This window comes from Strix aluco, chromosome 4 (genome assembly GCF_031877795.1).
Source record: "Strix aluco isolate bStrAlu1 chromosome 4, bStrAlu1.hap1, whole genome shotgun sequence".
Taxonomy (NCBI): domain Eukaryota; kingdom Metazoa; phylum Chordata; class Aves; order Strigiformes; family Strigidae; genus Strix; species Strix aluco.
The window spans coordinates 18,681,585-18,703,964 of NC_133934.1; the positions used below are offsets into that span (position 1 = coordinate 18,681,585).

General features: G+C 36.6%; 1 protein-coding gene across 7 annotated transcripts in view; it reads left to right on the top strand.

Moving 5' to 3' along the window:
• The window catches only part of SLIT2 (slit guidance ligand 2), a 266,766-nt gene that overhangs the window by 12,799 nt on the left and 231,587 nt on the right, over positions 1–22,380 (top strand). For all 7 annotated transcript variants that reach the window (XM_074822234.1, XM_074822236.1, XM_074822235.1 and 4 more), the window contains exon 4: positions 10,003–10,074. In XM_074822234.1, coding sequence (XP_074678335.1) covers positions 10,003–10,074 — 72 coding nt within the window. The remainder of the gene's footprint in view (positions 1–10,002; positions 10,075–22,380) is intronic.

A 22,380-nucleotide genomic window follows, 5' to 3' on the forward strand; every position in this document is an offset into this window, starting at 1 on the left:
TTGTGACATTGTTTGCTGGATGCTCTTCTTTCTTACTTCGTCTGAAATGGGTAATTTGCACTGTTGCAAAATGTTGAAACCAAATCTGATTCTACAGAACTGTTGTGTCAATGTTTTTGTTTCAGATAGTGTTTTGTGTTTGGAATTTATTTTAAGTTGATGCTACAGAGCACTGATATTAAACTTAAAGCTATACATTTTACTTTTACTCTGTAAAAATCATTTGTCTGCAGAGCAAGTTCAAGTTTTTTTTTTTAAAAAAAACCAAACAGATTTAATGTTAGATGGCCACAGTTGAAAATTGAGTTGTCATTACATTTTAATATAGTGTATTTCAAAGAGTATCTGAGATGCTCCTTAGTTTAACTGCAGAAGCTGCAGTTCTATCTGGAATTTTATAGTTAAACTCCAAAAAGTATGAGGGATCTGGCTGCATGGCTGCCACTTCAGTGGCTCATACTGTTGTATTACCTCATTTATTCTGAAGAGTCTGGTTGAAACTTCAGAAAAAATGTTTTATTTTCCTTCATAATATGTAGTACATTGTGCTGGCTTGTCTTTAATAAGACAATTCTGGCTCAGCCAGACCCAGTACATAGTCTAGACTGATAATCAAATACAGTGTGGTAAAGTCTCCCTTAATTTTTTTAAGACACATCAGCCTTTCTGACTTTAGTTTGGCAGGATGCCTGTACAGGTGCTAAAGAAAAATACTTGACTGAAGACTTACTTTGGTAACTTAGTGCCAGAAAGACAGTTATAAGCCTATCTAGACTATCTGCAGGCCCTTCTTGCCTTTCTAAACAATCTGAGCAAACTCTAGCTAAATTTCATCTAACAGATCACCTTCTCCTCCCCTCTTCATTTGCCTTTTTTTCTTGGAAGTAATCCCAGGTGTTGTCAAATCATCCTTGCTTCATCTGATACTTGATCCTATATAACTTTATGGAGGACTTATAACTTCTCTTTCCTTCTTTGTGGTATACTTTATAGAACAAAATCCAATGAATTAGCCTCACAGGATTGTGGAGGTTTGAAGGAGCTTCTGTAGATTGTCTAGTCCCATGCCACTGATTAATGCGAGGTCAATCAGAGCAGGTGGCTGAGGGCTGTTTCCAGTTGGGTTTTGAATACCTCCAGTGATGGAGAATCTACAGCCTCTCCAGGCAACTTGTTCAGTGTTTGACCACCCTCACAAACACTTTTCTTATGTTTAAAAGTAATTTGCTTTATTTTGATTTGTATCCATTGCCTCTTGTCCTTTCACTGCGCATCCCTGAGAAGTCTGTCTTAGTCTTCCTTACTTGAGAAGGAAGAGCATAATTTATTTATACACATTGAGATCCCTCTGAGCCTTCTCCCCAGGGTAAACAGTCCCAGCTCTCTCAATCTCTCCTGCTGTGACAGGTGCTTCAATCTATCTGTTTAATCATCTTCATGGCCCTTCTCTGCACTTGCTCCAGTATGTCCATGTCTCTCTTGTAGTGGGAAGTCCAACACTGGCACAGCTCTCCAGATGTCTCACCAGTGCTGAGTAGAGGGGAAGGATCACCCCCCTTGACCTGCTGGCAGTACTCTTCCTAATACAGCCCAGGATGCTGTTGGCCTTTTCTGCAAGGGCATGCTGGCTCAGAGTTTAATTTCTTGTTCACCAGGACCCCAAGTCTTTCTCTGTAAAGCTGATTTCTACCTGGTGGTTCTCCAGTGTGTGCTAGTGCATGGGGTTATTCCTCCTCAGGTGCAGGACTTTGCATTTCCCTTTTGAGCTTCATGAGGTTCCTTTTTGACCCTGTCCTTTTTGTCCTGGTTTTGGCTGGGATAGAGCTAATTGAGTTTTTTACTTCCTTCTTAGTAGCTAGAATAGTGCTGTGTACTGGATTCAGTATGGGATTTGATATGAAACGAATGGTGATAATGTACTGATGTTTCAGTTGTTGCTAAGAAATCAAGGACTTTTCAACTTCTCATGTCCTGCTAGTGTGCAGGTACGCAAGAAGCTGGGAGGAAAGCATAGCCAAAACAACAGACCCAAATTGGCCAGTGGAATATTCCATATCGTCTAACATCATGATCAGTAAATAGGTAAAGGTTGAATCAGGAAGCTCCACTTGGGTTTTCAGGATGGTGGTTTCAGGATTCTCTCTTCTCTGGGATCACTAGCCAAGAACGAGCTGGGCATTGGTCAGTGGGTGGTGAGAAATCACATTGTGCATTACCTGTTTGTATTTCCTATTATTACTATTATTATTATCATTAATTTAATTTTATTTTATTTCATTTATTAAATTGTTTTTATCTCAACCTACAAGTCTCCTTACCCTTACCCCTCCAACTCTCTCCCCCATTCCCTGGGGGTCTGGGGGGGTGAGCAAGCGGCTGCATGGTGTTTGTCTGCCAGCCAGGTTTAAACCATGACACCAGTTCTCCAGCCTGTCCAGGTTCCTCAGACTGGCAGTGCACACACATCAGTCATTCCTTTCAGTTTTGTGTCATCTGCCAACATGCGGAGGGTGCACTCTGTCCCATCTTCAGGTGGTGAATGAAAATGTTGAACCCTACTGGGTCCAGAACTGACACGTGGGGTACACCACTGGTGACTGTTCTCCAGCTGGACTTTGTGCCACTGATCACAGCCCTTTGAACTTGGCACTTCAGACAATTTTCAGTCCACCTCACCATCTGCTTTTGTAGCCTGTACTTCATCAGTTTGTCTGAGGACAACTGTTACGAGAGCCAGTGCCAGAAGCTTTACTGAAGTCAAGATAAACAACATCCACTGCCTTCCCCTCATCTGCCAAGTTTCTTATTCATTGTAGGAGGCTATCAGGCTGGTCAGGCATGATTTTTCCAGTTGTAAATGCATGCTGACTACTCCCAGTCATCATCTTGTTCTTGCTGTGTCTAGAAATAGCTTCTGTTTTGCTCTATCACCTTCCCAGGCATCGAGGTGAAGCTGCCCAACCTGTAGTTTCCTTGCTTTTACTTTTTCACACTTTTTTTTTTAGTGCCATAGGCAGAATTAGTAAAAGTAATGACCAGCTATTTATAGTAATATCCTTTCTGTTAAAACAGTAAGGAATACAGAAGCTTCCAGAAAACAACAGCCTTAGTTTCTCTTTTCTTCTTAGTGCAAAAAAAAAAAAAAAGCCAAAACCCAACTAAACAAATAGCTTGTCCTAGCTCTGCTTATATTGGAAAACCTCTTAAAAGAAGCAAATTGAGTATAAACTCTTGATTTTCTGTGCAAAATAATGTTCTGCGTAATGTGTGGAGAACTCATTGGGGTAGGGGAGGAATGTGGTAATTTTGTACTTGACATCAACCCCATGTGAGAAGAAAATGAAGGACAGAAAATAGTGTTCAAGTAGTATACACTAGTACAATGTAGTACTATAGTTTGCAGAGTAACTTTCACCACTTCCTACACAAGTAAGAAACTGAGTTTGCAGTAGTGTCTGTCCTGCTTCCTTTCAGAGAATATTTTCACTAAAACAAATATCTAATTGTTATTTGATGTTAAATTGAAACTTGGATATCTTTCTTAGCTAGTCACTCTTTAGCCTGGAAAATGGAGCCCTGCTTAAGTGGTTCTTGACCTGGGAAAAATTTTGACTTAGGCATCCAAATGCTGTAAGATCATCCCTGAACTTCTCAGATTCCAATTTTTATTCATGTGGTCAGTAAACTTGATATTCCTAGGTTTAATGAGATTATGAGTAGTTTGACTAGAGACAAGAAGATCTTTGCAGAGAATTCTTAATGGAAAAACTGGCACGATCTTCTGCTTCTTGGGCTGCCTTCTCAGTTGATGACATGTTCATGCAAGTCACATTCACAGACAGCAGTTGCCAGATGTGTTGAAGTTCAGTAGACTGTGGCTTTGGACACAGATGCACAGATGTTCTCTGCCTCTGGCAGATAATAGCAATATGGTTTTTTGTAGGAAAGTAATGAGGTTTGCCTTCCTTGCAGATGTAAGCCTAAGTCAAGCTCTATATAAAGTTCTCTAGTGAGGAAACAGGCATCAGTTATTCTGAGGTTTGTTATTCTGACCGTATGTATCTAGCGTCCTGGTTTTGGGACTTAATGGTTAAACGAGTCCATGGAGATGACTTGGGTGCTGTGCACTAGCTTTCTGTTTTAAGACAAGTGGATAACTTTGTAGGTTCATTCTGTATTTCCTGAGCTCATAAAGCCTGAACTGATATTAGACCTTCCCAGCAGATGCATGTCCCTTTAACTTGTTGGAACTACTTGAGGAGCCTGATGGGCTCAGTCATCCTGAGTAGAAAGTACTGTTGCATGAACAGTCAGCAGTTTCTTTTATTCTTAAAATTAAAATGTAATGAAAAAATGTTTGTGTGCTTTTAAAGTTTATGCATATTTTGCAAATGAACTTAGGACGTTACATGGTATTTTTAAATGGGTGTGATAGTAATATATTCTGCTTACAAACAGTAGGTGTGGATGTGATCCTTTGAAGAGTACAGTTTCTAAGCTATACAGTACTGTGTGTTACTATGCACAGATAGAGTATTTACTTCTCTCAGCTAACTTTGAAGGAGGTATGAAAAATAATGACTTCTGCTATCATTAACTTTGTGTGAGTTGGAAGCTGCCTGTCTTCCTTCCTGAAGCAGTTGATAGAATAAAATGCATCTGTGCCTTGTATTTAGAGTTTCGGAAGGCTCTTAGTCTCTATGCACCGAATGGGGTAGGCTGTTTCTAATTAAAGAGTACAGCTGATTTATAATTTACTTGGAACAGCTCTTAACTTCGATCAGTTCTCAAGTTATCTTTGAGGGGGCCTATGGCTAGAATTGCATCTACTTGAACTAAAACCTACTGGAAGATGACTTGTGGGGGACAAAATAGCAGCCTTCCAGTACCTGTGAGGTGGTTATCAAAAAGCTTAAGCCAGGCTCATTGCTGTGGCATAACTTGAAACAATAGGTTATGACTAGATATAAGAGCAAAACTTTTTGGCTGTGAGGACAGTCAAGCACTGGAGCGACTCACTTGCCCAGGGAGGCTGTGCAGTCTCATACAGCTTGTCTGGCTGTATGTAGTTGATTAGAATGGGATCAGAAGCAAGTTACAGTGAAGGCTGTAACAAGTCTGGGAAACAAATACAGACCTGCTCATGAATTATAGCAATTGCAGATGATTACACTGCAGACAGTGTAATTAAGATTTTTTTTTTTTCTCCCTTCCTCCCCCATGCATGATTGATACTGGATCACAGTTATTGTGACATGAAAACTTGAGAGAGACATCAGAATGGATTGGGGGCGTGGCCAGACTTCATCGGGTAGGATACATGTCACTGGGAGTGCAAAACTCCTTGCAGTTTACCTCTAACTCTGTTATCCTCTACATATCCCCCTGGCTGCATGCAGAAGACAAGTAAAACCCAGATATGCACCCATTTCTGCAAAGCTAGCCTTTTTTCTAGAACCAGTAACTCTAATCAAGCCAATTTTTTTGCTTACCTTACTGTTTTCTGCTTCACAGTGTAACCTATTGCTTGTCTGTACCTACTTTTTATCTGCCTATTGATATTGAGCTTCCTTTAAAAGACTATTTTCACCTGCCCATCTGTCAGAGATTTTCCTTCTTTGTCCTTAAATTGATCCGTCCGTATACTTCTATCACTTCATTCTGAAGATGCTTTTCTCTTCTTTACTGTGTTTAGAAGACTGAGGTCTGGGAGCTTTACACTGAAGTATTTAAAATACTTTGTGTACTTTAGGTAATATGTGGGCTTTGCTTGAATTAATCATGAAGAGTTCAAAAATTTACCTGTGCTGGTCTGTTAATTTGCCCAATCTCTTCCTAAAGATGTATTCAGTAACAGAAGAAAAAGTAGTTATATATTCTATTTCTTGTAATTTAAATAGTATAATATTTTAATTATATATTTCAATTTTAATAGCAACTATGGCTCAGTTTTGTTAAATTGAAATAATTATATGATGTTGGACCCTCATCCATTTATTTCTGGTCACTACCAAGGGACTTTACAGTCCAAGGTATTGCTATGTTAGAAGAAATTATCCAGTACATTTTCTGTTGCTTACACCACTAACACTTCATCTCTTCTGTACTCTCTGCCGTTGCTTGAGAAACACTAACTTTTTTAGGTCAGTTGGGAAACTGAACGGTAGCAGTATGGAATATCTCATCATTGTTTCTTCAGTGCTTCACCTTGAACTTCATGCCAGTTCTGGGAGAGCAGTGCAGTTGATGCAACTGAAGTTTCTCACGTTGTCTCAGGGGAAATGCTTGCCGGCTAGCTAGCTGCGGTGAGGTCTCTGCCAACACACATTGAAAGAAAAGGGGCTGGAGTTTTTCTGGTTGTTTTTACTCTACAGTAACTGTAGTTATTTGCAATCTATAGTCATAGATTTTGTGATCCATCTGTGCTTCCCTTGTGTTTCAGCACCAGGGAGAAAGGGGATCATGCCTGTCTCTTGTTCCATTATGTCTGTGTGTTCTGGATAGGTATTGCTATTTCAGACAAAATTAAGCATGAGATCACCTGTAAAAGTGGAAATATTGGAGAACCATGTATATTAGTGAACCATTTTAAAACAGGAATGTGTTTTCTGGACTCCTTGTATGGCTCTGTCTGGAAGATTGAAAACTCTTCATAGTGACTGTTGAACTGGAAGCTTTGTGTACTGTGATACTAGTCTGTGTGTTTGAGCTTTGGCCTGTATCCTTTTTGACATTCACTTACATGTGAATTCATAGCAATTTTTAAAACAGAACTCTCTATTATAGTCTTGAAAAATTCATTTCGGTGAAGTCCAGTTCATAAAATCTTCTTGTAGAAAACTTAAGAACAGCAAATTTTGAAAGCATCTGTTATAAGTTGTTAGATGTAAAGAGTAGCTGAAGCCTCTTTTTGAAGTATGAAAAAGGACATATTTCCCATTATTGCCTTCATAAAAATTAGTAATGTTTGATTTTCTTAGGCACAGGCGATAAGGAATGGTCAGAAAGCTTAGTTCTAAAAGGAACTCCAGTGAGTGGGATGAAATTATTCAAAGTAGAAGCTATAGAATACAGACTTCATTAAAGATCAGTAATTTATTTAACTTGTGTATTCCCTCAATTCACTTAGTGCTCAAAGAACAAATGTTTTAATTTTGTGAAAGGCAAAGTAAAAATGTAGGTTGAAACACATCTAAGTGCGAAGCTCACTTGGTAGAAATGGTTGAGTCATGAGGGTAGTGCTATTTATTGTTAGGTTAATTCATGAACTTGATTTATTGCCTATAACTTAGATTTTAAAGTCTGTATAGCCGTGCATGCATCAGTATGTTTACAGTATACTCAGTTGTGTGGGCCATGTCAACTACAAGCAATAATAGAAGCTCCTGATCTAAGGTATTAACTACCTGTATAGAAAGTTATGTACTAGCATAAGTATTTCACGTGAAGTATTCTTCTAAAGTGATGCTGAGTGTGTCCTTGTAAGACTCTTGTTGCATTTAGTGAAAGGCAGCCTGCCTGAAGAACTTTATCACCTTCTACAAAAATACAGATACTGAGTGATTTCCTTGCCCCTTCAGTTACAGCTCACCTTTATTGTCTAGTATCTGAACCTAATAGAGTCCTTAAAAAATATCAACTGACATTTTTGTCCTGAATAGCTTCTTATTAGAGACTAACTTCCCAAGTCTTTACTCTGCATGTTTTCCCATGAACTTTTTGATCTGTAATCATGGACTTAGAGGTTTAAGTCTGAACTATCTCTTTAGCAAAGAGAAGGGATGAATGATTTTTCTCTTTTTATTTAACCATTTTTTCAGTGTCTAAGAATTCTATCTTCACATTATTCATTTCTGATCACAAATGTAACTGTTACTACAATTTTCTTCCTACTACTTCCGTTTTGTGGTCTTAGTATTTACTTTTAAATATAAATGTACTAAAGGTGAGAAAGTGTTTGTTTTTAAATGACTTAGTTGAAAATGCAGCAGATGCACAAACACTAAAATATGTGACTTTCTTGTTTTTATGTAGGTAGGGTTTTCTTTTTAAGCAGTATTCAAATCAGAAATCTTCCACTAGTCATTAACTTCCTTATAGCTCTGTCTTTCTTTATATTGAAAACTTTCCTTCTACTGATTTGGAAGTATGACTTGCAAGATCACAATTCACATTTTCTTGTTGTTGCTGGATTAAGCATTTTTTTCCTATTTCTTATTAAACTGCATCTTCAGCCATCTCACTTATCCCAGTACTGTAGTCCTTCCTTTTCAGGACCTCTTTATTTCACTCCAAATTATCTTTTAATCTTCTAAGCACGTGATTTAAATTTCTTCTGTTTAAGAAATTAGGATTTTTTTGTGCTTGACTAAGAAAACAGAACCTGATATTAAAACAAGAATTATGGCCACGTAGATCTCAAAAAGCTGATTGCTTGCTTATGGTTTGAAATGTGGCAGCAAACCTGTGGGTACATAAGACTATTTCTCAGATCATTTTGCCCTCATCAGTAGTCACATTGAGAATCATTTCAAGAGCAATAACTAAGTGAACTAAACGATGGAGCTATGTGAAACTGGATCTTGAGTGTGTAAGTGTGTGTATCTATATGGAAATTTATGGAAAAACCTTTAAATTGGAAAGACCTTTAGATGGAACAGTGTTTATGAAAAATGAACCCTGAGAGGCTAAACAGGCTTTCATTGTTTGAATTCAGTCCTAAGACTAACAAACAAGAAATGATGAAGCTTTATGAAATTCTAAAACTTAATTTTGCAAAACTGCTGTCCAATATATTTTTTCACTTTGTGGAGTGAGTGTCTTGGTAGCAGTCTTTTGAGGTATGTAATGTAACCACTGTAAGGATAAAATAAATATCAGATAATACGATGTAGTCTGGTGTCCGGAAATGATTTGAATTATTGCAAACTGGGACTTGTGATGAGGTTGATGGGACAAAACAGTTTTTTCAGTATGTTGCTTTGCTTGAATGGCAGGTGGCATGTGTGGTGCATTACTTCAGCTCAAAACGGGTTTTTGGTTGTTTTTGAATTCTTGACTAGTAGGACTGTATGCTCCAGGGCTGTTACAAACACATTAGAAAGAATAATCTGCATTGTATGTTTAAAAAAAAAACCACATGAAGATGGAATATATTTGTCTTGGTTAGTGGTTGTTCTGTTGCCTATGGCTATAATATGGTGGGCTTTGAACTTGTCACCTCAAACCAAGCAGTTTTGACCCTGGTCAGCATGTTCAGTGAGAAACTTCATAGACAAATGGATACCTTCCAGATTCCAGTTGCAGTTTTTCTTTTGTACTGTCTCATGTACAGCTGATTGTGTTTTATTTTTTTTAAATTTAACTTCCTTTTGGTGTATCTTTACAGCTATGTAAAGAAAAAACCTGTAAAAAAACCTGTATGCAAAAAACCCCAACCCTGTAATGCCAAATATAAGATGGGACTTTTTAATTTTTCTGACTCTATTTGATCAGGGTTTCTGTAACAGCTTCCTTTGCTTTTTTATTTGAATAGGTTATATGGATCTTTAGATAAATTATCTCATTACTTGAGTAAGTGTATACATTTGATACATGTTCCCTTGAACCTTTTCATGGTCACAAAATGTCTATCTGCTTCATTATACTAAGAGGAACACAGAGTTGGTGGGGAATTGAAGATTTGAAACTGCTGATTTTGTATTTTTAGTTTTCTGGTTGTTTATGCAGGATCAAGTCCTGACTTAGTGATTGATTCACCCTACAGAGATGCAAACTCTTTCATAAAATAGGTAATATGGTCTGTTGGGGAAACCAGAAAATGTAATTAGTCCATGGTAAATTTACTGCTGGACCATGTCTCCGCTAATGGACCAGTGTTGCATAGCCTTTCTGGTCTTTAAAATCAGCTTGTTACAGCACTGAGATGCCTGCTCAAAGTGGTTGCATTGCATTGCTGTAGCACTTGTAATTTAACACAACTTTTTCTTTTTCTTTCTAAAGGCGTCTAAACAGAAATAACCTCCAGTTGCTTTCTGAACTGCTCTTTCTGGGGACACCGAAGTTATACAGGCTGTAAGTAGGCATGACCAAATAACTATTACTCTGGAAAATTTGGAATTGGTCTGTTATTCTGTCTTACATTAGTTTTTTTGTCTTTTGTGTTATTCGGGGATAAAATGCATCTAGGAACGTTAATGTTTTGTTTAAGCTGAGTACTTTCTTTGACTGCTTTGCAAGATTTTTATTTTTTTTTTTAATCTAGGTTAGATACTTAGTTATATGAAACAAAATCTATTTCATCCATTTCCACTTCTGTAATGAAGTTTTGCTGAAAGAATACTTTGGCTTTCATTTTCTCTTGTTCGTATTTCGATTTCTGTGTTAAAAGAAATAAAAAATGCCTGTGGAGATTCTGACCCAGAGATATAGCACTTATAGCACTTAGGTTTTTTGATGTTCTGGTTTTGTGACTGTACATGCTTGACCAGAAAAATCATCGCGTTGGCAAATGGTAGGTCTGTGAAGTCTCTCCTGTGTCCACTCACAAAGAAAACAAAGTTAGTAACTTAAGCTCTGGGAAGAAAAAGCTATGAAATGTTTTACCTTAAATAAAAACTGTATCAAATTGGGTAATAAGTTTTTGTTTTGACTGTGTTCTTTGGTTTGATAATGTTTTACTCTTGGCAATATTTTTAAATTAATGTTTTGACTCATTTAAGAATCCACTTATTTCTGTTGCAGTAAAAACATGGAAGGAAGTTTAGATACTGATTTCTGTATTTATCTACATGATCAGTTATTGTAACAAAATAGATTTTAAGTTACCTTTAGGTTACAGTTGTGGTATGGAAGGGATACAACATGACATGCTTAAGTAGGCTTTGAAAAGGTTCTACAAATTCATCCCTGTTTTAAGTAGATGCATATTTGACATATTTCTTTAGACTTCAGGTGAGATTTTTGCGGCTGAAACTTACTTTATTGAGTTTCACCCCTTTTGTGCTTGGAAAAAGAGTGAAGGTGGAGGAAGGTGGTGTTCTTCTGATTTGTTTTCACTTCAGTATATGGAAATATTCTTGAGAACAAATGGTGTAATGAAGCTTTTATTTTTAGGAGTTGATTTCTGTTTCAATATTGTGAAATAATAGTTCTTTTCTCCCCTCTCATAGTAATATGAAATGGTAAACTGAAAATGACTCTATTATTAAGTGTAAACATATAGTTGTGTATTTTTGTTTCTTTCCTTTGCTTTGGATGTATGCTTTGTTTCCAGAACTTCCCTGTAGGTGCTACCAGTTGTTAAATTACTAGGCCAGAAAGCTCTTGAAGGCTTTTGTTCTGACAAACAAAAATATTTTACGCTGCTATAATATTATAAAACCACATATGAATATATTATATATTAACAATTGAGTCACTTTTATAATTTCCATCAGCCATGATAAAGATATTACTTCCATTAGGAAGGAAAATGAAAGGGATTTATGATCATTTTATTATTCCACCTATAGCATAATGGTTGTTATCTAAATTCATATAAAATAGAAATGAGCTATAATTTGCAGGCAAAAAATGGATGCACACTTCAGGCAAAATCATACTGTAACATATTTAATTCAGAATTGTATATTTGATAGATGCTATAATGTCCTTTGACATAAAGCACACAACTGCTCATAGCGTATATGGTAGAAAGAGATTGCTGGCTTCACAGTATTAAATTTCCTCTGCCTAAGGGTTATTGTTGATCAGACCATGAAAGTGAATGTCTGGTTATAATGTATTCATGTTTAAAAGAAAATATGAGCAATACTGAGTCTACAGTCACTTAACACTGAATTTGTAATTAAAAAAATGTCAGGCCAACAAAGGAATTGATGCCTGTTAAATGCTCTTGGTCAGTTTTTGGATTATATGTAGATTGATCACTATGAAGAGTATAAAATGATTTGGTTTTTACATGTATCGTTGTATATGCTTACATCTATTTACATCCAAATAAATACATTTCTAAGGAGAATTAAAGTTCTCAAAGTATGGTCAATAAAATGTATAATGTGCTTTGGTTTTAGTATTTATTTTTAGCATTTAACAGCTAATCAAACAGTGTGTGTACTGTGAATTTTCAACATACTATTGAGCTTCTGTGAATAATAATTACCATTTGACCCTTGGCTGTAAATGAGATGCCAGGTGAAGAAGCACATATGCTTGTTGTGTAGTCTAAATGCAATATAAAAGAAAGAGGGTACACTGTATATGAATTATGATTAGACACAGTTGGTTGCCGCCAGCGGCCGGCTATGCTTTCCCTTTGCTGTCTGCTCCAATTTCTCTTTGGACGAGTTGAGAGAGCACTGCGTGTTCAGGTCAAGATGTTTGCCTAGAAATAGTAGTACAGTTGCAGCTGTGTTTGCTGGAGCAGGAGACTAGTTTAAATAGCATTACCATTTATCCAGTCCATTAACAGAACTCTGTAAAATAATACCAACTCTGCATAAACTACAGGACAGTGTAATAAAATTACAAGCACTTGTTGACAGATGGGAAGTGTAAGTAAAGGAAAGCGATAGGTTGAGAGTTTAAAAGAGACAGTGCATTATTTTCTGTGTCTAAAGACCCTTGATTTTCAAAGGTAATTAAATGAATTATTTTTCAGGTTACTTTCTTTCCGATTTAGCAGCCTTCCAAGAAATCTCCTGGAACTAGTTAAAATGCATAATTTTAGTCAAAGCAGAAACTTATTTTCCCATTAAGAATTATCTACAAAGGTGTTTTGACATAAATATTTCAGTAAGAAGTAGTTCATGCTAAAAATAGTATGAATAGCGCTGTAGGGTATATTAATCTTACCTTGCAAGATATCTCTCAAAGCACAGTGTACATGAACCTCTGTTTTGATCCAATACTGTTAAAATGTGCTATTGTAAATCCCCTGGGGTAATATAAGTCCTTGTTCAACAAGTACTTTTCCTGCACTCACACTAACTTGTCTAGCATCGGCAATAGTACCTTAGTATGGAGAACTCCTACAGCCTAGTGAGTGCTTATCTGAGGCAAACAGATTTTGACTGCTTACTTTGGCCCGTTAGATCACAGTTCGTTGATTGCCATTTGCTGCAGGATACCAAGTGCTGGACCCAAAGCTGTTTGAAAATTCAGTTTTAAAAGATACCTTTATTAATCAGTGGCATGTAAAGGTTACGGAATTCCATGCACAAAGCTTGTCCCTTTTTGATTTACATTTCTTGTGCTTGAAATGAGGTTAAATTTCCTTACTGACCAATATTTGCTGTGTAAGTTAGGCAGTATTTGCTTTGAAAAAACATTCTTCTAGTGGATGTGGTCTGATATTAGATATATTTTCCTTCTAATATATGTACTTGAGAAGATACACACTGTGAATAAGATGTTTCTCCTCTAAAGGAAAAAAAAAACCCAAACAACTGATATAGTCTGATTAATAAACGCTTGGTTTTGAGATGTCTGTTATGTCACTTTTAGAAATTTTTTTACAGCTAATAATTAAAGGAAAAAAATGCTAAACATCAAAAAACCTTTTTAAAAATATATTTTAGGCCAGAACAGCAGCAGCAGCAACAACAACAAAACATGCTACATGGGGGGCCCTTGCAAAAATTCCTCCTGAATTAATTTCTGCCAGCTATGATTAAAGTGTGTGGTACTAGATGTGTCAGACACCATAGTTCTCTGCTTCATTTTACTCTTGGCCTCTTTGGCCCCTGCCACAATAAATCCCACAATGGTTAGGCAGGAATTGCAGGTTACAGTTGCCAGGGTTACCGTTGTCCGGTCGGACCGACATCATTACTCATCCAGGCTGCTGCCCGAGCGCCGCTGCCTGCTCCCGGCGCGGGGAAGGCTGCAGGCAGCTGGCTCGAAGAGGAGGAAAGTTCTCCAGGCGGCTCTCGGGTCTGGGTTTTGAGCTGCTGCAGGAGAACCTATGATTTGTATCATTTGCTGATTGTTGTTTTGTTTTCACCTTTGCCAAGAGAAGAAAAAAATACATCAGATAGGAATGATAAAAGGATAAAAAGGTGGTGTGTGTAAGATGCTAAACCAGTGAATTTTAAAATATTTTTAAAGTGCTGGTCTCCTTAAGGTAGCTGCATTTGAAGCTTAATTTATGGTTTTGTCATGTCCCTCTTAACAGTAATCATGGCAAGTGAGACTGTAGTCATGATTTTGTAGAGAAGATACTTATCTTCAATCTGAATCCATTTCAACAACTGAATAGAGAAATCGCTCATTAGAAGAATGCTAATTATCTCAAAGCCTCTGAAATATTATTCCAACTGCAAACAGGTGGCTCTGGATGTTAAATCCAATGAGGAGCAAGAATGAGTTTCCCCTTTTCAAAAGGCAGTATTGATGAATCTTTCCTTTTGCAAATAGATTGTTAAAGGAACTGCTGTTGGCTAAGCGTGATGGGTAGGTTTCCAGTGTTGTATGTGCTGCAATAACATTACAGTGTGCTCCGCCTTACAGCAGAAGTGTGCTACATGCTTAGCAATTAAACAGAGATTTATTGGAACATGAATTATGAAGCCACCTTGTCGCTATACCCTTCCCAGGAAAGTGTGGGGTTTTTTAGATGTTTCAGTTTTTATGATTTGTTATGAGGCATTCTAGCAGTCTGCATACAAGCCAACTTGATTTTTTTTTTTGCATGATAGATTTGAATCTTATCCTTTCAGAGGTAAATAGAAAAAATTCAGTCTTCCATACATTGTGTCCATCCTGCTAGTGTTTTTACTTGTGTTTTTTCTACCACAGTGGTTTAGTTCAGATATAAGATTGTGTAAATTGTTCTATCTAAACAATTGATAGGTTCATGAACAGTGAAGTTGGTAAGACCATATAAATTCTAATATTAGTTTTTAATTACCAGCATTATTAGCATCACTTTTGAACAATGACTACAGTTCTTAGAAAATAACTATCTTTCAAAATTATTTAATTAAGAGATACTGCATATAGTGTGTATGTATAACATGAGTGTACAGTTTTGGCTTTGTGGTATTAAAATATGACTGTTAAGGTTCATTGCCTATAAAAAGAAACTAACTACAAACCTAGGTTTGTAATACCTCTTCTCTGGCATTCATTTCTGATATGGAAGATCTAGGAGATAAACTTTTGTAAGACATTATGAAAACTGTTACTTCTGTCACCTGCTGATTTTTTTAATCTAGAGAGAAAAGTGAATTAGGAGCTTGAATACTATATGCAACTTGGCTTGCATGTGCATCTTTTCTCTTGTCCTACCATCACTTGCTTCTACATTCAATTTTCATTCCCTGCTATAATATTTCAAAATTGAAAACTCGTTCATTCTTTGCAACATAGCGAGCAAAACAAAAATACCACTGTAGCTTTGTGTCAGACATAAGCCCCACTTATGTAGGGTTAGAGATGGCAAGATGACTTTTTAGAGATTTTGGAAGTGTTGCAAAAAGTTGTACAATTCATCAGGTGATTTATTTTTTGAGCACAGAAACAAGAATTATATATATGCATTTGGTGTACAACTTGCAGTAGTTATATCCTAGCAACAGCAAACATTTAGTCTTTAGATTTAGCTGAGTGGAAGTGTTGGTAAAACCAGAATGAACTTTTGAAATGTAGTCAGGCAAAAAAAAAGTAAAATGTATTATCACTCCGTGCAATTACTAGACTTCAAACTTGACTACGTTACTCTTCCTGCCCTCTGTCTTAATCTGTAGGCTTTTCCTGAACTATGCTTGCTTTTGTATTTGCATAGCATCTGCCATGATGCTGTGCAGGAATAAAATGGTGTACAAAATATACAGAAATCAGGTTAAATGTTGTTACTGGAAGTAATAGTATGGGATTTTTAAAAATGGAAACATACTACTTTATTGTGAAATGGCTGTCTCAAGATAGATGTTTGTATTTTTAATTTTGAGATAATTGGGACCTGTCTTAAAATTGCAGTTACATTTGCCTTTATTTCTTTAATTATAAAAACATAATTTCATGTATTTTCTTACAAGCAATATTTCCTTTACTGTTGGATAAAACAGCAAATTGGATGGACTTCTGGGACTATAAACTACTTCTGCCACTGGGCAGATCACTAATCTTTGTGTAATCTACATTACCAAGTGATATAGTTGACTATTATCAGCAAAAGGCATCTGCAGGGATACTTAGAACTATTGATTTTTCATTAGAACAAACATTCCAAAACTGTTTATAGTCGCTTTTAACCTTAATTAGAAAATCATGTTAAATGCCAAGCAAACAAATATATGGCTTAAGGCGATTCTTCTGAACCAACATAAATATCTCTGGCATTCAAAAATTTTTATGCTATTAGCTGTTGGTATTTAAAAATAATACAAAAACATGAATCATAATAATAATTACTCAAACCATAGCTCTTATAAAATAATGTGGTGGTATTCTGATTGAGAGAGCTGCTTCAGATATTATGGCTTTGTTACCTTGACCTGTTTGGCCCCAAGCATAAATAATTATCTTTTTTTTTTTTTTTTTACATGATAGCAGTCAAAGCAGAGAACGATGATAATTGCTTTTTAATACGAAAATTAAAGTAGCTGGTTTTGGGTCACCTGTAACCATATTCATGTCCAGTCTGAATCAGGCCCTAGGTTGTTCCTGGAGGGTTAACCTTGAAAGCTTTGGTAAATTGTGATATAGGAAACCTTTTAGGAACGAGTTAAGTAGGAAACTGAATCTCAGTCAAGGAAGTAATGAAAAGTAAAAAGGCATGTTGGAGGAAATGCCATTATTATGTGGTGCAGAAACATGGTGTGAAACATTATAAAGAGGACATCTGTAAGTCTCGGCTTGCAGAGAGTGGACATTTAAGTGCAGCCGTGTCATCTTGATTAAAAAAAGAACAGAAAAGAGGAATAAATCAGACCAAGGGAAAAATGTGAAAGTACAGAGGCTTGTCCCTATGATGGTAGGTTTCTTCTGCGAGTTGAAGATTAAAGCCTAAAGTAACTGAATAGCTGAGAAAAGTCCAAAGAAAGGTTGATTGCTTCCCCTCCAACAGTTCCAATTGATTGAAAAAAGCCTAATTTAAAGTTCTGTTTGTTCTGTGTCTTAAACCATCAGAATTTTCTTTTAGAACTGAGGGAATGCTCTGGAAGAGAAAGAATCCAAGGATAAAAAGTCAATGCAGGCCAACAATTGTTCCTAATCCTCACAAAATGCTGGAGAAATTAAATTTATTCTTTATTGCTCAAAGTGTTACCTAGGTCACTGGGCGATGGGAAAATTGAACTGGAAGTCGAGTAGGCACAATCTTTGTTTTGTGTCTAGATGCTTAACCTTAGACACGACAAGGCATCTTAGTGTGTTGTGGGAACTTGGTTCAGAGTATTAACACCAGGACGTTTATTACCCTGGATTTATAATGGGCTATGCTGTCAGTAGATGAAAATGTTGTATTTACATTTCAGTGTTAAATGATCATTTAATTAACACCTAAGGAAAAAAAAAAAAAACCCTTGTGAAATTCTTAGCAGCTTTTATTGTTGGTTTCCTTGGAGGTTTTAATATCCAAGTTACGCTGCTGTTGCTTCTATAAGTACAGCCAGAGAAGACATTTATGAATGTAGTCAAGAAGGACAGACAGTTTAACCCCTGTTGACCCTTCATCCTGAATGTTGATTTATATAGCACTTTAAATGCATTGAATTTAAAGCTTCTCTAAAGTTACTCACACAGCATTGAAACAATACATGTATTTTTCCTTTTAAAAATATTTCCCAAAGTATACATTCTTAGAGACCATAGTTTTTCCTAGAAAATTACTAATATATATAGGATGTAGCAACAAAAATTTTACTGTAGTAAAAATTAAAGATTGACAAATTTGTCTGTATGTTCTCCATCAGAATATACAAGATTTTATAAGAAAAAAAGGAAGTTTGAAATGGACAACATATCGTGCACTGATTGTAGTAGCTACTGTCTGAATTGTTCAAAAGGACTAGGAAATTGGCAAGGGAAATGACATTATTACAGAAAACCATATCCACTTTAGCTGGCACAGATCTACTTTCATATGTTCCATTGTATCAAAGCAAGTCAAGACTATCTAAAAGCTTTAATTTGCTCTTGGTCCCTCATAATGCTTTTTGTTGTAATGTTGATCTACAAATGCTTTTTGCAATAATGTTGCCCTACAAGGCATGTTTGAATAGGTTTTTGCATCCTAGAGCTAAAGCTAGATGAAATGCTCTTTGTTAAAGAGCAGCTGCTCTTCAACTGATGTGTTTTTATAAACACGCTGTAGTAAAAACTGAAATTATAGCTACATTTAGAGATTGTTTTTTTTAAGGGTGTGTTTTTAGTCTGTCTCTGTTTAGGAGATAAAACCACCAACTTTAAAGCATGTTAATAGATTAATAATAAAAATCCCAGCACAGCTTGACTCAATTATTGATGTCCCACAAATTTTTTTGGTATACTTCTTGTTTTTACTGATGATCATATCCTTTACACATGTCAATAACTGAGCTGGAAAATTTAGGAATCTGCTGATACAGTAAATGTTCCTTTTCTCCACACAAATGACATGAACCATCCAACACTTGATGAAATATTACAGCTGCAGTGAGAGTTCTATCTGCCACTGGGATCTCAATGTTTTCAAACTTATCTGAATATATTTATTAAGCTGAAATTTAATATTCAGATAGCGACTTCTCAGAGGTATTTGCATTTGCTTTTGTCTGAAATACTTGACCATTTACAGTTAAAGCAGGGTATCACCATTTGAGTACATTTTTTCAGTGTTTTTAATTGGAAAAAAAAATCCTACAATATCCATTTCGGAATTGACATATCAGATGAACGAGTACTTAAGATATGCTTAGGATAGACAAGACAGGCTTACCCTGTACCACGCTTAGATTACTCTCTTCACTTTGCAGTCCTGGTAGAGATTTTAGGTTTGCTGAACTGGTGTGATTAAGATGAGTAGTGCGTGGAGGAAGACATAGGCTAAACTTTCCACATGCAGACCGATAGACTTCAGCTGAAACTACATTGAACTGTGTGGGACTCAGAGTCCTGGTGGGCAGGTCACATCAATTATCTAAGTACCAATTAAAGAGACTCTCATTACGGTGAGGGAAAAGTGCCAATATAGAAAGTGCAGTATTTGGTCTCAGAGGAGAGCTGAGGGCTGCAGCGATGAACAACCCAGACTGTTGTCCTGATCCTTGTAGCTGTTGTAAGGACACAGGAGCAGGGGCTGGCGGTTTTATTTGGGAAAGGCTGCTTATGAATACCGAGCGGAGTTTATTCTCTCCCTCAGACACTTGAGGGGCCTGCTCTGCTAATGGCTGTTCAGACCCACCTCATGGGGAATAAAGCTGGGACTTGCTGAACTCTTTTCATCTTTACAGCCAAGCCCAGGTGCAGGCCCTCCCTGGCTCAAGGGTGTTTAAAGGACCATGCTCTGAAGGCTTCTTTCCATGGCCCTTAATCTTTAGGGGGAAGAAAAAAGGGGCTGAAATGGGGGGGTAAATCTTTTGGTTAAGTACTCCTTGAGGATTTGCAGAGTAATACATACAAGAGACAAAATACTTGCCTCTTTCTTTTCATTTCCCCTTCTGTCCAGACAGTTCAATGACATTTTTATTTTTACTGTGAATGTGTGTAGTCCATACAGTTGTAAGGAAGGGCTTGCTCGTGCTTTATAAGATAACATGTATGAGGAAAGGTTTGATGGTGGCTCTTCAGTGCTTTTAGTACTTTAATACAGGGGAAATAGAAGAATCAACTCCTTTTTCCCCTTCTGTGGATTTTTGTAGGAGTGGTGGATAGCTGGAAGGGATTTAGATAGTTGATTGACCTCGAAACTGAAAAGGTTGCATCTCAAGTTTGATAAGGCCCACAGGGAAGGGTTGCAAAGGTAGGATAACAGCTAATGTGAGGAAGGGGTATTTGTAGTAGCTGCCTCTCAGAGTATAAAGATACAGAAGGTTAAATGGAGAGAAAAGAGTGTAAATGTGCATCTTAAAGTGGGAGGAAAAAAATTCCGAAAAGCTTAGCAGAATAAAGTAAGTTATTTATGTGAACTAAAAAAATTATACACTCAAACACATGCTGCAGGAAAGCAGTGACCATTTCTGAGACTGGAGAAAATTCCTGTCTGGTCCTTACTTCTGTGTTAGTGTTAAATCTAGTCCATGTTTAATTGGTTCTGTCATATTCTGGTTTTTTTTACGAATCGTGCCTTCTCTGTGAAAGGCAAGAGACTGATTTGATTTTAGTAATGTGTCTAAATTCAATAGAGCAAATACTTTTGTGTAACTCCAATGCTATAACTTCTAATTGCAGTGGTACTTCCCTCATCATTTATGCCCTTACAACACAAGAACATACCAATGGTAAAAATACCATTCAAAAATCTCATTTTTTTAGGTTGGAGTGATTTTTAAAAATGAAAAAACAGAACTCTTATGATGTGGAGAACCTCCCAAATCTATAGAGCAGTGCTTTCCGTCTTGATCTCCAGTACAGCATTCATGTCAGAGGTGCAGAAGCCAAAACTTTTCATTTGACACAGAGTGCAGAGATATTGTCTCACAGCTAAATTTTAGTTTTGTGTGTAAGTTTAGCAGATGTCAAGTTTAAATTTCATCTAGAAAAAGGAATCATAACCATAATGTTGCTCGTCCATTGGCTCACCAATAAGGGTAGCCAGACAGGTTTAGATTTGAGGGTCTAACTCCCAAAGCAGGTCATCTTCACTGTGGCTTTATCTGTGCAAAAGAAGAGAATCTTTCACCATGTTACGACTTCTTGGGCTAGGAAATAATCAGAAAATTGTACAACTGTTTTAGGATCTAAAATAAAGATTACTGTTAGTAAAACTTGTTCAGCTAGCATGCCATATTAAGACGAAAGAATTTTACAACATACAGTGTACTGTCACCTCTACTTTGAAATCTCGCATACAAAATTAGGTTCAAAGCTGCTGGGGCATGGCCAGTTGTGCCACATACTGTTAAAAGTTTTAGATAAGGCATTGGGATGGAGTATTATTTATTGGGTCCATTGTTTTGTAGCCTGTTGATTACTGATCTAAACCATGTAAACAGCACACCAGTAGATATTGTTAGAGGAAATAATACTAAAGGATTTATATAAAAATAAAGTATGCCAGAATTGTTTGTTCTGTGGATTTGGACTGGAGAATGTGGGAAATGAAAAATACTGATGGCAAATTCAAGATTGTGATCACTGGGGAGAAAACTATTGTAAGATACTTAATGATAATAATAGCCATAAATGTACAGTGCAGCACGGAACAATAAGATCATGCAATTTTGTGCGTATGTATCAAAGACACTGCAGGAAATGGAAAAGAAAATATTTTTAACTACTCCGTTTAGTTTTGCAAAACCAATGGCAAGGTGGGTTGCTTTTCTAGCTAATGTTGTGGGATGTTCACTTCAAATGCATTTTTTCCATTGTGTTGCGATATTAAAAACATTTCACTAGGATTTTGGCTAAACTTGAGTTTTTTGTCTGTTCTCATAATCAGGTTGCAAAACCTATTGTGTTTTTTTTCATCAGCCAAATGAAAGAAACTGAACTGGATTTGAGTTACAGGGAAGGCTTTAAAATGAGTATGTGCTGTTAGCTTAGTTATGTAAGACTGGAATAGTGAAAGAATGGCAGTATTGTGTGTGTGCATATATGGGAGGAACAAAGAGCAAAACTGGGAGAAATGTAATTGAATTAGGAAGTTGATTGGTCAAGAAAAGATTTCTGCAGCAAGTTGCAAGTCTTTGAGGTGGGTGACCTAAGAATGATCATTTGGCATATATTTAGTACTCCAGTTAAAATACTAGTAGTGCTTCCAGATATATGAATTCTTATTAAAGAAATGGAACTTGACAGTCTGCTGGAATTATAAATGCACAAGATTTAACATTTAGGAGTAACAGTGGATGCTGGATTTTCACTGTAGCAGCAGAAAATCAAAGCTTTTTCTGCCATTTATTTTTATTCACTGCTGGTCTCCTAACCACTCTGTTACAAGCTGTCTTCATAGTGATTTTATCCACAAAGGTGCCAAGTGGGGAGAACAGCCTAATTCTGTTTTGCAGTATGACAGCTTGCACTATTGTGTTTCATGTAATGTATTTGATGAGGATGGTGAAATGGAATCAGATGGAGCAAGCATTGCTGACAAGCAGTAGTTCTCGTACCTATATAGACCCTAGACAGGGAGTTGGTAGCAGGGAGAAAATTCTGAAACATGGAAAAGCTAACATTTACCTGAAAGTGGCAAATACTGTATTAGGAATCTGATGATTGCTGATTTGTCCTTTAGTC